The sequence below is a fragment of the Mirounga leonina genome, unplaced genomic scaffold, assembly GCF_011800145.1.
Source record: "Mirounga leonina isolate KUSES-001 unplaced genomic scaffold, KU_Mleo_1.0 Mir_154, whole genome shotgun sequence".
Classification (NCBI taxonomy): domain Eukaryota; kingdom Metazoa; phylum Chordata; class Mammalia; order Carnivora; family Phocidae; genus Mirounga; species Mirounga leonina.
This window is the reverse complement of record NW_023270389.1, coordinates 3,418,365-3,432,434: the sequence shown is the minus strand read 5'-3', so window position 1 is coordinate 3,432,434 and position 14,070 is coordinate 3,418,365. Positions and strand designations below refer to the sequence as shown.

At 40.9% G+C, this 14,070-nt stretch overlaps 1 protein-coding gene across 1 annotated transcript; it reads left to right on the top strand.

The window, feature by feature from the left end:
* The first annotated feature begins 1,824 nt into the window (after positions 1-1,824).
* On the top strand, positions 1,825-6,443 carry LOC118013620 (olfactory receptor 10X1). The gene is made up of 2 exons (XM_035009483.1): positions 1,825-1,955; positions 5,350-6,443. Exon 2 carries the CDS (start codon positions 5,359-5,361, stop codon positions 6,298-6,300), a length of 942 nt encoding a protein of 313 aa, XP_034865374.1. The 5' UTR covers positions 1,825-1,955; positions 5,350-5,358; the 3' UTR covers positions 6,301-6,443.
* Positions 6,444-14,070: the final 7,627 nt, after the last annotated feature.

The following is a 14,070-nucleotide window of genomic DNA, read 5'->3' as shown; positions in this document are numbered from 1 at the left end:
ATCTATTGTTTATTTATTTTTTTTTTGTTTCTGCCTTTGCCTGTGGGCATTTTCAGATTGCATGTTGCAGGGCTCTCCACACCCCGATCCAGAACACACTGGGCATAAACAGAAATCCTTGCAAGCCTGCTGTGGTAATGTTCAGGTGCTGAGGTCCTGGGCCAGCCCATTGTCTCTGTTTCATCTTTACAAGTCATGTTTAGGATTGTTGAGTTATTTCCAGGTTTTTTAGTTGTATTTAGAGGGGCGTACTGAGAAACGTGAATATAGACCATTTTGCCTGGAACTTGAATAGGTCAAAGTTTCTAAGAAATTGGTAAACTACTTCCCAAAATTGTGAAATATTTTATAGCTTTTACATTCGCAAAAATAGTGTATGAGTTACACTTCTTCCAATCCTCACCCACACTGGTGTAGCCAATCTTCTTTTTTAAAGACATTCAAATAGTTGTGTAGTGGAATCAAACTGTTTCTATTTTGTATGTCCTAATGACTGATCATGGTGAGCACCTTTTCAAGTGCTTATTTCCCATTTGTATATATTCTTCAAATGTTTTTAAGATCTCATTGCTGGGGTGCCTGGGTGGCTCAGTGGATTAAGCGTCTCCTTCAGCTCAGGTCAAGATCTCGGGGTCCTGGGATAGAGTCTCGTCTCGGGCTCCCTGTTCAGTGGGGAGTCTGCTTCTCCCTCTCCCTCTGCTCCTCCCCCCCCATTTGTGTTCAATCTCTCTCTCTGAAATAAATAAACTTAAAAAAAATCTCATTACCATTATATTTATACATACGTACATATACATGCCTATGATTCTTCTGAAATATATTTATTTAATCAATTTTGTGTCATTACATAGTTAGTTGCAAGTGCTGGACTACAACACATTATATTCTTCCAGCAACTGGAATCCCAGCCTTCTTATTTTGTGGTCTTTCCCAACACTCCTCCATGGCCCCTCCTCTGGCCACTCTGCTCCAGTTTGTTCTGTCTTGTCTGAGCAGTTTCAGCCCTCGGCACACAACAGTGCCGTTCACTTTTCATTGGCTCTATCTTCTTTCCTTCATCAAGGTACAAATTCCTTGTAAGAAAAGCCCATTCCTTCTCAGAGTAGTCTTCAAACATTGTTGAGCCCTTCCCCAATACCCAGGAGGGGAGCTGGTGATGAGAGGGTGAAAGTGTCGGGGAGGGGAGGCGTTGGGATGCGCCTCCCTTCCCTCTCTGCCAAAACAAAACTTGCGAATTAGCGCGGACAAAATATGAGCTCTGCAAGTTTTAAATCCCCAGAGATTCCCAGCAGAGTTTTACTAGTCACGGGTTACACAAAGCCCTGTAACTAATGAGAGAAAATTACAAAGTTGAGTGAGAAAGTTCTCTTGCTCCCTCTGATGAAAGGAGAGAGGAATCCCCAAGGGTCTCCTAACCAGAGCCAAACCTCCAGAGTGGAGGAAACTCAGGTCCTCATCATGATCAGACAATATCTCTAAACTGGTAGAAGAAAAGGCTCTCTCTTTTTTTTTTAAATTTTTATTGTTATGTTAATCACCATACATTACATCATTAGTTTTTGATGTGGTGTTCCATGATTCGTAGAAGAAAAGGTTCTTAAGCACTGTGGTTTAGCGAGTGGTAGAAACAGACCATAGCTCATTTGGCCCAGGCTCACAACTCGAGTCGGAAGCTCTAGGCCACAGGAAGCTGAAGCTTGCACAAAATCAGGGCCCTTTCCTCATTCTCTGGCTAGGGAAACTTAGACCCCGAAGGTTCACAGACTTCCCAAGGTCACTAAACTAGCAGTGATAAAGTTAAAAATGCAGACTGTTAGACCGATGACTTTTATAGTAAGTGGATCTCTGTCTCTTCTGAGTGAAGAACAAAGCATGCTTCCAACAATGTGAAGACCATCGTGGAAGAATATAAGCCTAACACTGAATTGGCTTGGGGCCCTGATAAAATACACAAGGTAGGAAACTCTTGTAGATGATTTGACTCTGATTTCCTCACAATTAATTGTCCCTGCATTTTCTTCAAATTACCATTTCTCTGTGACTTTGGAAAGGGTGAGTATTTCTTTTGTCAGTGGATCCATATTCCAAACTAAATTTGATACAAGTTGATTTAGGGATAACTTCAGAGACACGTGAGGGTAGGGTGGGGTATGATACGCTCACCCCACTACACATACAGACATTCAGAATATGTCAGAGTACGGGAGGTCCTGAAATTCACCCTCTACTACTGACCGTTCACCAAGTAGGCATTGAGCACACCATCAGGTAAGAATTAGGTAAGGAACGACCTGTTTTAGAATACGTATTGCTGATTCTTTGCATTTTCAAAATGCTTCTGAATTTGATGATGGATTTGAACACAAGCCCTCTGGGCTGTTTAGGAGGGGATATGGCGTATCGTGTGAAATTAGGCTGTTCTGCAATTGGTGTGTTAGAAAGAGCTTGAGGGGCACCTGGGTGGCTCAGTCGGTTAAGTGTCTGACTCTTGGTTTTGGCCCAGGTCATGATCTCAGGGTTGTGAGATTGAGCCCTGTATCAGGCTCCATGCTCAGCATGGAGTCTGCTTAAGCTCTCTCTCCCTCTGTCTCTCCCTGCACCACTCCCTCCCACCCCATTCTCTTTCTCAAATAAATAAATAAATCTTAAAAAAAAAAAAAAAGGAAAGAAAAAGTAAATAAATAAATAAAATAAAATAAAATAAAATAAAATAAAAAAAGAAAGAAAAAGAAAGAGCTTGAGTTCTGCACCAAGGACACCAGCTACTAAAAACAACCTGTTTTGCCCATCTACTCTCCCCCTCACCCCACTTTGGGGTACTTAATTATTCATCTTTTAGTTCCCCAATCCAATTGCTCTTCTTCAGAGTTCTTGTGAAGAGTCAAGAGAACTAGGAAACTTTAATGCTCTCCTGAGGCAGGAATTGTTCACAATGGCTTATCGATAAGTGGAAGGGTGTATGGGACCTAGTATTTCTGGGAGAGGAGAAAGTCGTCCAGTCCTGAGAGCTTCAGGAAGTTGTTTGCAGGGGAAAATAGGACAAGCTGAAAGTGTGGGCGTGGAGACACTAAATTTGGAATCTAAGGAGGCTTGCCTAAAATGCCTCGTAAGAGGGGCGCCTGGGTGGCTCAGTTGTTGAGCGTCTGCCTTCGGCTCAGGTCATGATCCCAGGGTCCTGGGATCGAGCCCCGCATCGGGCTCCCTGCTCCACAGGAAGCCTGCTTCTCCCTGTCCCACTCCCCCTGCTTGTGTCCCCTCTCTCGCTGTGTCTCTCTGTCAAATAAATAAATAAAATCTTTTAAAAAATAAATAAATAAAAAATAAAATAAAATGCCTCGTAAGGAAGCCCAAGGATCATTTAGATAAGCCCCTCCTAATGTAATTGCCTTAGGCAGGAAGACAAAAAAAAACTCTAGTCTTCTTTTGGGGAGGTAATTACCCACAGATAGCAGGTGTGGATACAGTGAGAGAAAGTGAGAAACAGGAGAGGAGAAAGGGTGGTGGGAAAGACTAGACACATGATTCTCGTGTGGCCAAGGATGAAGAAAAGTCTCGTCAGGTCTAAGAGGACAAAAGAATCAAGGAGCTCTCTAAGGAGATTCCAAAGGGCTGTGGATTATTTCTGCAGCCTTTAATAATAAAAGTTTATCATTATATGACTATAATTATTTTATTTATATTTATTTATACATGTTAAAGTTATATAATTATAATTTAGACCATTTTCCTACTGCCTCTTTTGACTGTCAGTGACCAGCTCGATTCTGCTGACAGAAGGCTTAATCTTAGCCTGAACCAAATCTAATCAAGAGTGGAAAGTCTTACGCTCAGCACGCTCTGCAATGCTGAATAACAAAGTAAAAGGGAAACTGTTTATAGATTCAGCACTCTTTTTGATAACTAACCTATCCAAGCAACATATATTGTGAATCATTACCTTCTTAATACATTTTATATTAGCACTGTGAGAAATACAGAAATCTGTGACTGATAGCCTCTTTCCTCAAGGAAAAAACATTGATAAATGGAAAGAATATACAGTTAAACTCAAAACAATTGGGTTCTAGCTACAAATATGCCACTTCATAGACCCAACTATCTTATTTCTAAAATAAGTAAAATAATCACAACTGCCATCCACGTTTCACAGCTGCACTATGTGCTTCACATTTTCATTGTCGGGAATAAAACCAATAAACATTACAAGGAATTTGGCAAAATGCAGACCCTATCAATGCTAGCTATTAAACATGTTGACATGTGGGAAAGGAAAAACAAGAGCTCAGTACAGCACAACACTGAGGGAATGTGTTAAATATAAGAAAAGGCAGCATGTTGTAGAAGTTAGAGGAGGATGAGATCAAATCAGACGCAGAATTGTCGAAGAATTCACAGAATCTCTAGCATCTTTCTTCTTTCCGATGCCAGGCTTGGCATTGAAGAAATGGGCAGGTTTTCAGCTGCTATCTGCAATGTGCTCGCATGAAGGGTCTGTTTATTAATACCACCCAGGTACTCTCATTGATCACCTTTAATCTGAAGGGTTCTGGAGTAGCCTATCTCCCCTCTCCCCAGAGTAGAGGGAAGGGAGCATGTTCTTCACTTTTAATATTTCAGGGCCTAAATGTCCTCTCCAAGAAGAGATAATGACTTTGGGCTTCCCTGCAATTATAAGCCATTGTCTGAAAGGGGTCCCCAAATTCCTAACAAACCAATTATCAACCTTCACTCATTCGATATTTACAGACAATTTATATGTGGAAGTTGCTTTGTCAGACCCTGACTCTGTGTATTAACCACTTGGTAGTTTTTTTAGTATTCAGAGTCTGATCAAATCTGGCTCACCTAATGCACCTGCATTTCCTTTATATGGATATCAAGTAGAATATTTTTCCCCTCATTATATTACCAGCCAGTAAAGTCCTTTTAAAAAATAAGCCAGAACAAGGGGGGGTTGGGAGGATGGGACAGCCTGGTGATGGGTATTGAGGAGGGCACGTTCTGCACGTAGCACTGGGTGTTATACACAAAGAATCGTGGAACACTACATCAAAAACTAATGATGTAATGTATGGGGATTAACATAACAATAAAAATTTTAAAAAATAATTAAAAAATAAGCCAGAAGGCATCTCTGTCACCCAATAAGTGATCAGGAATTGGTCACTGAATAAAGGTGTAACAAGTGAGTTAAAAATTAGGAAAACACATAGCCTATATACACAGGGTGTTTTGCTAAATTAAATGAAAAATCAGTCAGTAATTATAATTCTGATCATCTGTCTTATTCACAACATAATTTTTCAAAGGATAATGGAGAATGGAGTATTTATTTGTTGTTTCTTTCAGATTTCAGACATGCAAACAATGAAGGTCAACCAGACAATCCTGAAAGAATTCATTCTTGTTGGTTTTTCCATGTACCCACACGGGCAGATATTCCTCTTCGTGGTCTTCCTTTGCCTCTATCTTCTCACCCTCACAGGTAACCTGGCCATCATGGGTCTAACTTGGGTGGACAGATCTCTCCACACCCCCATGTACCTCTTCCTTGGTGCCCTCTCTTTCTCCGAGACCTGCTACACACTGACCATCATCCCCAAGATGCTGGCAGATCTGCTGACTGAGAACAGAAGCATCTCAGTCACGGGGTGTGGCTTGCAGATGTGTTTCTTCTTGGGCCTCGGTGGCACCAACTGCATCCTCCTCACCTTGATGGGATATGATCGCTTTCTGGCCATCTGCAACCCTCTCAGGTATCCACTGCTTATGACCAATGTGGTGTGTGGACAGCTTGTGGCCTCTGCTTGGGCTGGAGGCTTCCTTATCTCTCTGACAGAGACTGCGCTGATATTCAGGGTCTCCTTCTGCAGCCCCAAACTTGTCCACCACTTTTTCTGCCACATGCAGGCAGTGGTGAGGCTCTCCTGTCTAGACAGCGACCTCACAGAATCCATTGTGACGGTGATCTCAGTGTCAGGCTTGATGGGCACCTTCCTGCTCATCGTCATCACTTACGTGTTCATTCTTTCCACTGTCTTCAGGATCCCGTCAGCCGAGGGCAAGCAAAAGGCTTTCTCTACCTGCGTCTCGCATCTCACAGTGGTCGTTGTCCACTTTGGGTTTGCAACTATTGTCTATCTGAAGCCAGAAGCCTCGGGAGGAGATGACACACTCATAGCTGTCCCTTACACGGTCATTACCCCTTTCCTCAGTCCCCTTATTTTCAGCCTCAGGAATAAGGACATGAAGAATGCTTTAAGAAAGGTGCTTGGAAAGAGGAGTTTCTTGAATAAATAACTCTTGGATTATTGCTGCATGACTGACTGCCCAACGTCAGTAGGCATTTATCCTGTGACATCAGGAGAAGCCTGTGCCCTTTGCCTTTTTCCAGATTGTGATGTAGGAATCCAGAGAATGAGTCTGGGAACTGAAGCATCACAAACACTTACTTAGCTTGTTAAGAAAGTGTTCAACGACTCATACTTCTGCTTGCTGCTCCTGGCTTCTGCTGGTCAGCCTCTGGGCGTCCTGCATCACGGATGGAAGGGCAAAAGCAAGAAGCTGTAGAAGGAAAAAATAACCATTGTGACCACAACACTAAGAGATGCTTAAAAATACCTAAAGATACAATGGCTGAGGAATTTTTCTTGGCAACGTTGTGAGGCGTTGAGCCGTACCTCCCAGGAGATAAACCATTTCTAGTAGGTGATACACTATGTAGAAATCATCAACTGTCTATTTGTGCACATCTGGATTGATACTATCTCTCTTTGTTAAGTCCCATGCCATACTGATGACTGAAGGGTTTTTTGTTTTTTTTTTAACATTTTATTTATTTAATGAGAGAGAAAGAGCATGAATGGGGGCAGGGGCAGAGAGAGAGGGAGAAAGAATCTCAAGTGGACTCTGAGCTGAGAACAGAGCCTGACTCGGGGCTTGATCTCATGACCCTGAGATCACGACCTGAGCCAAAATCAAGAGTCAGATGCTTAACTGGCTGAGCTACCCAGCGCCCCTGATTACTGAAGGTTTTTAAAAACACTGTTCATGACTGTGTCCTTCCAGTGACAGACGCTCCCTTTTGAATATACAGGATATCTTGGAGCATCGATCCATCAAGGGGGCAGGGCATGTCTTATGACTGGCAGAGTCCATGGATGAGGGCTGGAAATAACTCCATTTTCTTTAGGGTGACGATATTCAAAAGCAATTGTTAACACACACACACACACACACACACACGTCATGCCATTGAAGGGTTTGACAGTGGCAGGTGTTTTGGAATCATTTCGGCAGACATATAATGTGTAATGAAGGAAACCAGATGAACACAGCATCAGATCTTGATATTACCCAGAAGACTTAGAATGAGAAGCATTGTGGAGGTTATTTCACACAAGAGTAGCAAGTGATCTTATGGAATATTCAAACACACAAGCCTCGGGAATTTTCAGAATTCTTTGCTCAGTTCTGCTGTTCACCAAATCTGTGCCTTCTCATGATGGACATAACCTTTGTATTAGGGTTTGATGTACATCGAACATATATGTAGGGGCAATGTCTGAACTGCATTACTTACCAGGATATTATAAAGATAAATGAGATAACAGATGGAAAATATTACGAACACACACTGATTATGGTTACCTCTTGCCACGACTCTATTTTCTTCCCTGGGACCATTCTTGTGGCATGTGTGCAGGCAGAAGACGCACCCCCTTCAATCGGGGCCACTTCCCCAATGACAAGTGTTCCTCGACTTTTGTTCCACCCCTGAGAATGGGGTGGAACAAAGGGAAGCCATAAAATCTTGGAAATAGATGCTAACAATTTACCCACTCATGGTGGGTGTACGAAATATGATGAAGCCTAGACTCAAGTTCCTGAACTTGAATTTGGACCAATTAACTTGCATATACCTGATATGGTGACTGGGGCAGACACTGCTAGTTGCCCATTCATTGTCGAGATAGAAATAAGTAACTAAATGGGAACTGGAAAATACCCATATGTTTAAAAATCAAGAAACACACTTCTAAATGCATCATGAATCAAATAAAAAATCTTATGAATACTAGAAAAAAGATTTGAATTGGACAAGATGGAAATACTACAAGTCAAAGCTTATGGGATATAGCTTTTCAGTATTCAGATGGAAATAGAGGGCCTTCAAAATGCATATTAAAAAAGTTCACACACTGAAGATTAATAACCTGAGCATTCATCTCAGGAATTTGGGAAATGAATAATTAAATGAACACAAAAATATTATAAAGAAAAAATGAATGGATAAGAGCAGAAATTAAATAAGTATACAGTACAGTGACTCAAAAAGTCAAAAGTTGGAATATTGAAAATATCAATGAATCATATTATTCTCTGGTGAGATTGATGAAGAAATGAAGACAGGACATATACATAAACAATGATGGGAATGAAAATTGGGGCATTTCTCAGGTCACACCCACATAAAAGATAAGAGAATGTTGTGAATGACTTCATGAACATAAATTTGAGAACTTATGGAAAGTGGGAAAATTCCTATAGGACATATATTAAAGCTGACATAGGGAAAACAGCTATTTAATTCTCAAGAAATTGAATTTTAATATATTCCACATTAAAAACAAACAAACCAACCAACCTCTGGGTTGGTTCACTAGCTTTACTAGTAGATTCTGCCAAAATTTTGAAGTGGAGGTTATGCCAAACTTGCCCTAAACCTCCCATGGGACAGAAAAGAGTAAACTCCCCAACTCATCTTTTGGGCCAGTACGATGTAGAAACTACACCTTGAATTCTCACTCAGGAGCATAGACACAGACTCTAAGTAAAACTCAAGTTGGATTTAGTCCAGAAATGCAAGATTGGCACATTTGAAATCAATCAATATAATTTACCATGTTATCAAAATAAAGGATATTAATTATGTAATTATTTTAATTGATGAAGAAAAATTTTTTGACAAAATTTAATATCCATTCAGGGAATCAATAAAACATGTTAGCATACTAGGAACTAAAAGAAAGTTCCTTAAGCTCATGAAGCTATTGAACTTCTTCTGTATCTGAGTCCAAGTTGACACGAAACATTACACTGGTTTCAGGCGTCCAGCATCGTGGACACCTGACAATCAGCTTCTCACTTGGTGGTGAAACAGGTAAATGAGTCTGTGCTAAATGGCTTCTCCCATCATGCCTTTGCCATCTTATTCCAGACAGTGAAGTGAGAAAGGAGCAAAAGGCAGAAGGAATATAAAGCAAGAAAACTGGTCAGTTATCATGAATTATAAAATTTCATATGTTAGAAAAATCCAAAAATAATCTGCAGATCAGTCAGTCATTAGAATTACCTGCAATATAGGCCTGGGAACAAGGCACGTAAATGCGTCGACTGCATCCCCAACATTAGCAACAATTGGAATCTGATTTACAAAAATATATCACATTTTGAAGCTTTGAAAATACCAAAGCCCTAGGAATAAATTTAACAAAAGACATGCAAGGCCTCTGCATAGAAAACTGTGAAGCGTTATTAAAATAATTTTAAATGACCTACGTAAATGATGAGATAGGTTTTGTCATGGATTAGAAGACTCAGTGTGGTACGGATCCCCATTCTCCCCATGCTAATCTATGTTTCAAAGAAATCCCAGGGAAAATCCTAATAGTGTCCTTTTTTGTGTATGAAAACTATAAGGGGATTTAAAATTTAAATGGATTTACAAATAAGCCAGGACATTCTTGAAGAAGAACTTAACATGATTTGTTTTACCAAATATCAAGACTCATGCAGCTACTGTGTGGAATTGGCCCAAGCGACAAACAGATCAGCAGAGGACAGGAGAGCTCCCAAAGACCCATGCACACATGGGCATTGGCTTTATGATAAATATGGCTTTGCAGAGTGGTTAGAAAACAAGAGATCTCTCAAAAACTCATGCTAGGAAAATTGCATATCCATATAGGCATATCCATATGGAGGAAACCTGTCTCCATAAATAACAACAGCAATAAAATCAATTTGTGGATATCAAAACCTGAACTTGAGAGACAAAACAATAAAACTTGTAAATATATTAAAATTATTGCTGATATAAAAAATTACCTTCATAATATCCTTAGGACATGAAAAGATTGTTTAAAGTGGACATTAAAATCTTAACTAAAAATGAGAAGATCGATTAAATTGAAATCGAGAAATTTTGTTCATTAAAAAAGCGTTATTCAGCAAATGGATAGGCAAGCCACATAAAACTGAAAAGAAATTTAAGGAAAAGATTAATGTAAAATTTGGGATAGTGATTACTTTTGGAGGGAGGGGTGCACAGAGGGACTCCTTGTCCTTGATCTCAGCAGTGATTACAAAGGTGTTTGCGTAATAAAAATTTCACTAAGCTCTATATTTGTTTGGATGATTTTCTGAATCTGTGTTTTATTTTAAAATATAAAGACTAAGTGAGGAATTCCACAGAATGAGAGAAAATATATATAACACATACAATTGGCAAAAGGTTCTTACGCAGTATATATATAATCCCTACCAAAAACTAAAATAAATAAATAAATAAATAAAATAAAATAAAATAAAATAAAATAATAGAACAATCCTATCAATGGCAAAAATGTTCAAGAGCTGTGAAGAGATCCTTCCTAAAAGAAAATACTCAAATGTCCAACAAATATGTATAAAGGTGCTTCATCTCATCGGTAAGCATGGTCATGGACTTGGGCAGTGAGTACTGGAAGAGCCGGGGTATGGAGCGTGGCCGCAGAAGTCGTGTGTGTTCCCGAGAGAGTGTTTATGGGCTCAGTCCCTGCAGAGAACAGTCTGGTATTAACACTCACTTACTTTGGAGATATCTAAGGTCCAGGTATCTAATTCTTTACTCTTAGGTAGCAAAGAAACAATGTCTGCAATAGACTAAAGCTGGGAATTACTCAAATATTCCCCAATAGTAGAACAGACAAATAAACTGTAGTATGTCCCTACAGAGTATTAGCCGGCAGTGATAAAGTTATCGCAATAAAAATGGTAAATACAGCTACAAACTTCCACCCATGGGAAGTATGCATACTCCTTTTCCCCCTTTAGGCTGTATCTTTCTTAGACAATCTAAAAGACAGGTTACAACCCAAAGCCTTTGTCTCTGGCCTAATTTCTCATTAGATTTTGCTAAATTTTGTACTATGAGAGTTTCTTGATACAAAGCATTAAGATATTCTGTCTTGTCGATAAGAAATATAATAATAAAATGATATAATAAATCAATGAAGAAATAAAATAAGAGATCAGTGTGATGTGGGAAACAGAGGCAAAATTAAAATTAAACTTCCTTACTACTTGCAGCCCAATGACGAGTCCTTGAAAGAGGAGAGTGACATTTCTGTAGGAGCTCAGCTGCCTCGATGTTAATACTTTGCTAAGGGTAAAAGGCAATCTTAGCTTAACATTATTCCGACCTTCTAGGATCCTAGAAGTCTTCTTTAACATACAGAGATTCCTTTGGAAGCTTTATCTCTAAACCCCCAAGATACATGTTGGCAATCATTCCCCAAGGACATGGCCCACCGATATACATCTGAAGGGTCTAATGACGCAGGTTTTATTAGACAGTAATAAATGACGTTTTCCCAACAATAGCTAGCCCACTCAAGGTCCTGGAAACCTTGTTTCCAAAATTCCTTAGACTTAACACTCTCCCTAATCCCCTCCCAACTTGAAAGTATATAATGGGCCATGAACCCAGAAAGTGTAATCTTTCTGCCCATGGGTCCTGTCCCCGTGCTTTAATAAAACCCCCTTTTGCACCAAAGACGTCTCAAGAATTCCTTATTGGCTGTTGGCTTTGAATCCTAACATCTTTCAGACATCAAGTGGCTTCTGTTCTCAACCGAAATGTGCAAAATGTTTCTTCCATTTATTTTAAGAATTTACTCCCTCCAAGACACTGCACTGGCTATGGCGAAAACAAAAACACAAAGGAAAGTTTTTTTTTCTTCTTCCAAGAAACTCACATTCTCCTTGTGGAAAGGCCAGACAATGGATATAACACAGACTAGAGTTTTCACGGAGATCTGTGGGAGTGCCCAGGACACAGACCACACAAGAGGACTAGATGGTTTCAGCCGTATCGAGGGCCATTGTCCCCCGACAACACAGCTCTGCCTCAGTGTCTCAGCCTCACTGAAGAAGCCCAGGAAAGTCATCCAGGAGGAGCTGTGGGGGTCCGAACAAACCTCAGATACTGACCTCAGGAGCTGCCCCTGCAAAGGAGCCTGCATTTGTTTTTATTATGAGCAACATATGCTCCAGGGCAGGTTAAAAACCATAGAGCAACAATTTGGCTAAAAGCTGGGTGTGGCCAGGAAAAGACAAAGGAAGAAAACTAGGTATCCTGGGCCCAGCTGCCGAAGCCTGATTCTGAGGATGGCAGAGCCCCCCCACCCACGTGAGGCTTGTGCAACCTTGTGCAGCCAACCTGCCCAGCGCACCTGCCAGTCACAACTGCTTGTCACCGTACTGTTGTATGACAGAGAAATAAAATTCTATTACTTAAGCCGCTTTAATTGGGGGGTTTGGGTCATTGAAATTGCAGCTACCCTGTATTGTTCAAATAATTAAATGTGATATTTATAAAATTCCTAACAATGTGTCCACTATATAGTAAGTGCTCACCACATGGCAACTGTGTATTTTTTTTCCTGACCCACTGGAAGAAGCGAAAGAGCAGCTCATTCTGTTTCACTTTACTTTCTCTTGATGTGAACACCCTCCCCTTCCTGAAACTATCTGATCTGCACTCTTGTGATTCCTTTCTTGGCTAATTTTTGGTCTTTTTCCTTCTTTGGTCTGCCAAAGACCACTCCTCCAGCGTGTCGATTCATCTTCCTCTCTCTCTAGATTCTGTTCCTCTAGTTACATCTATCATGTCTATTTCTGTCATACTCGTGATTACTTTTTATTACTTCCAGGTTTATAATCTGAAGACAGGCCTAAGATCCAGGCCAACATTTCAAATATTGCTGCATTTCTTTGGGCTTCATATGTCAAGAGTGAACTCGTCACTGATTTCTCCTGTTGCTCCTCCTGTGTTTTAGTTCTGAGAGTTCTCACTCCTCACCACTCAGGCTGAAAACCTGCAGAGATAACTGTAATTCTCCCAATCCTTATGGCATCATCTAATCAAAAAATTGGCAAAGTACTATTGTTTGTAGCCCTATTGTTTTGCAGAGAGGAGTGAGAAATTACTTCTAGTGCACTCCGCTCCCTTCCCAATATTGCATCCTAAACAGGAGGTCATTTTGATGTGGTTTGGTGGGTTGGGGTCCAGAGCCGAGGGCCAAGAGAGAATTCTTGAGACCTCTTTGGCGCAAAATGGTGACTTCATTAAAGCTTGGGGACAGGACCCTTGGGCAGAAAGAGCTGCTACACCAGGGTTGGAGGAAAGGCAGATTATATACTTGTGAGTTGGGGGAAGTGAAGACAAAGGGGGGTTGCCCCAAGGACTTTTCATACACTAAAGAAGAGTCCCAGGACCCTGGAGGCCTTGCTACTGTCAAGCTAAGGTGGTTTTTCCCTCTAGCAAAGCATTAAGGACAGCACGACAGCTGGGAGCTTCCTGGAGGAAGGTTATACTCTGCCTGTCTCAAGTATTTGTCAATGGGCTGCAGGTTATAAGGATGTTTAATTGTATCTACATTTCCTTCTGCCTTTGTTTCCCACATCAATTCGACCTCTGCTTGAACACTTCCAGTGACGGGGAGATCAGCACATACCGGAGGAGGTAATCTGCCTCATTTGCTCCAGTAGACAGAGAAGTGCAGAAACTGCCTGGGCATGAAATGCAGGCAGGTACCCAGAGGTGTGGGATAAGAAAAAAACCCTCATTGTGAGAAGCAGATTCAGATTTGAGCCAGGAATCTGGCACCTGAAATGACTTCCCTGCCCAGCCTCAGTCCCTGGGCCCCCCTGGGCCCCCTCCTAGCCCAGTGCTATTCACGAAGGGACATGAAAAGGGGAGAGAAGGGAAAGACACTTCCCCCATTCGATCCTGTCAATGTATGA

Coding starts and splice junctions, on each gene's coding strand:
- LOC118013620 (XM_035009483.1), top strand. CDS start 5,359: ATGCAAACAATGAAGGTCAACCAGACAATCCTGAAAGAATTCATTCTT.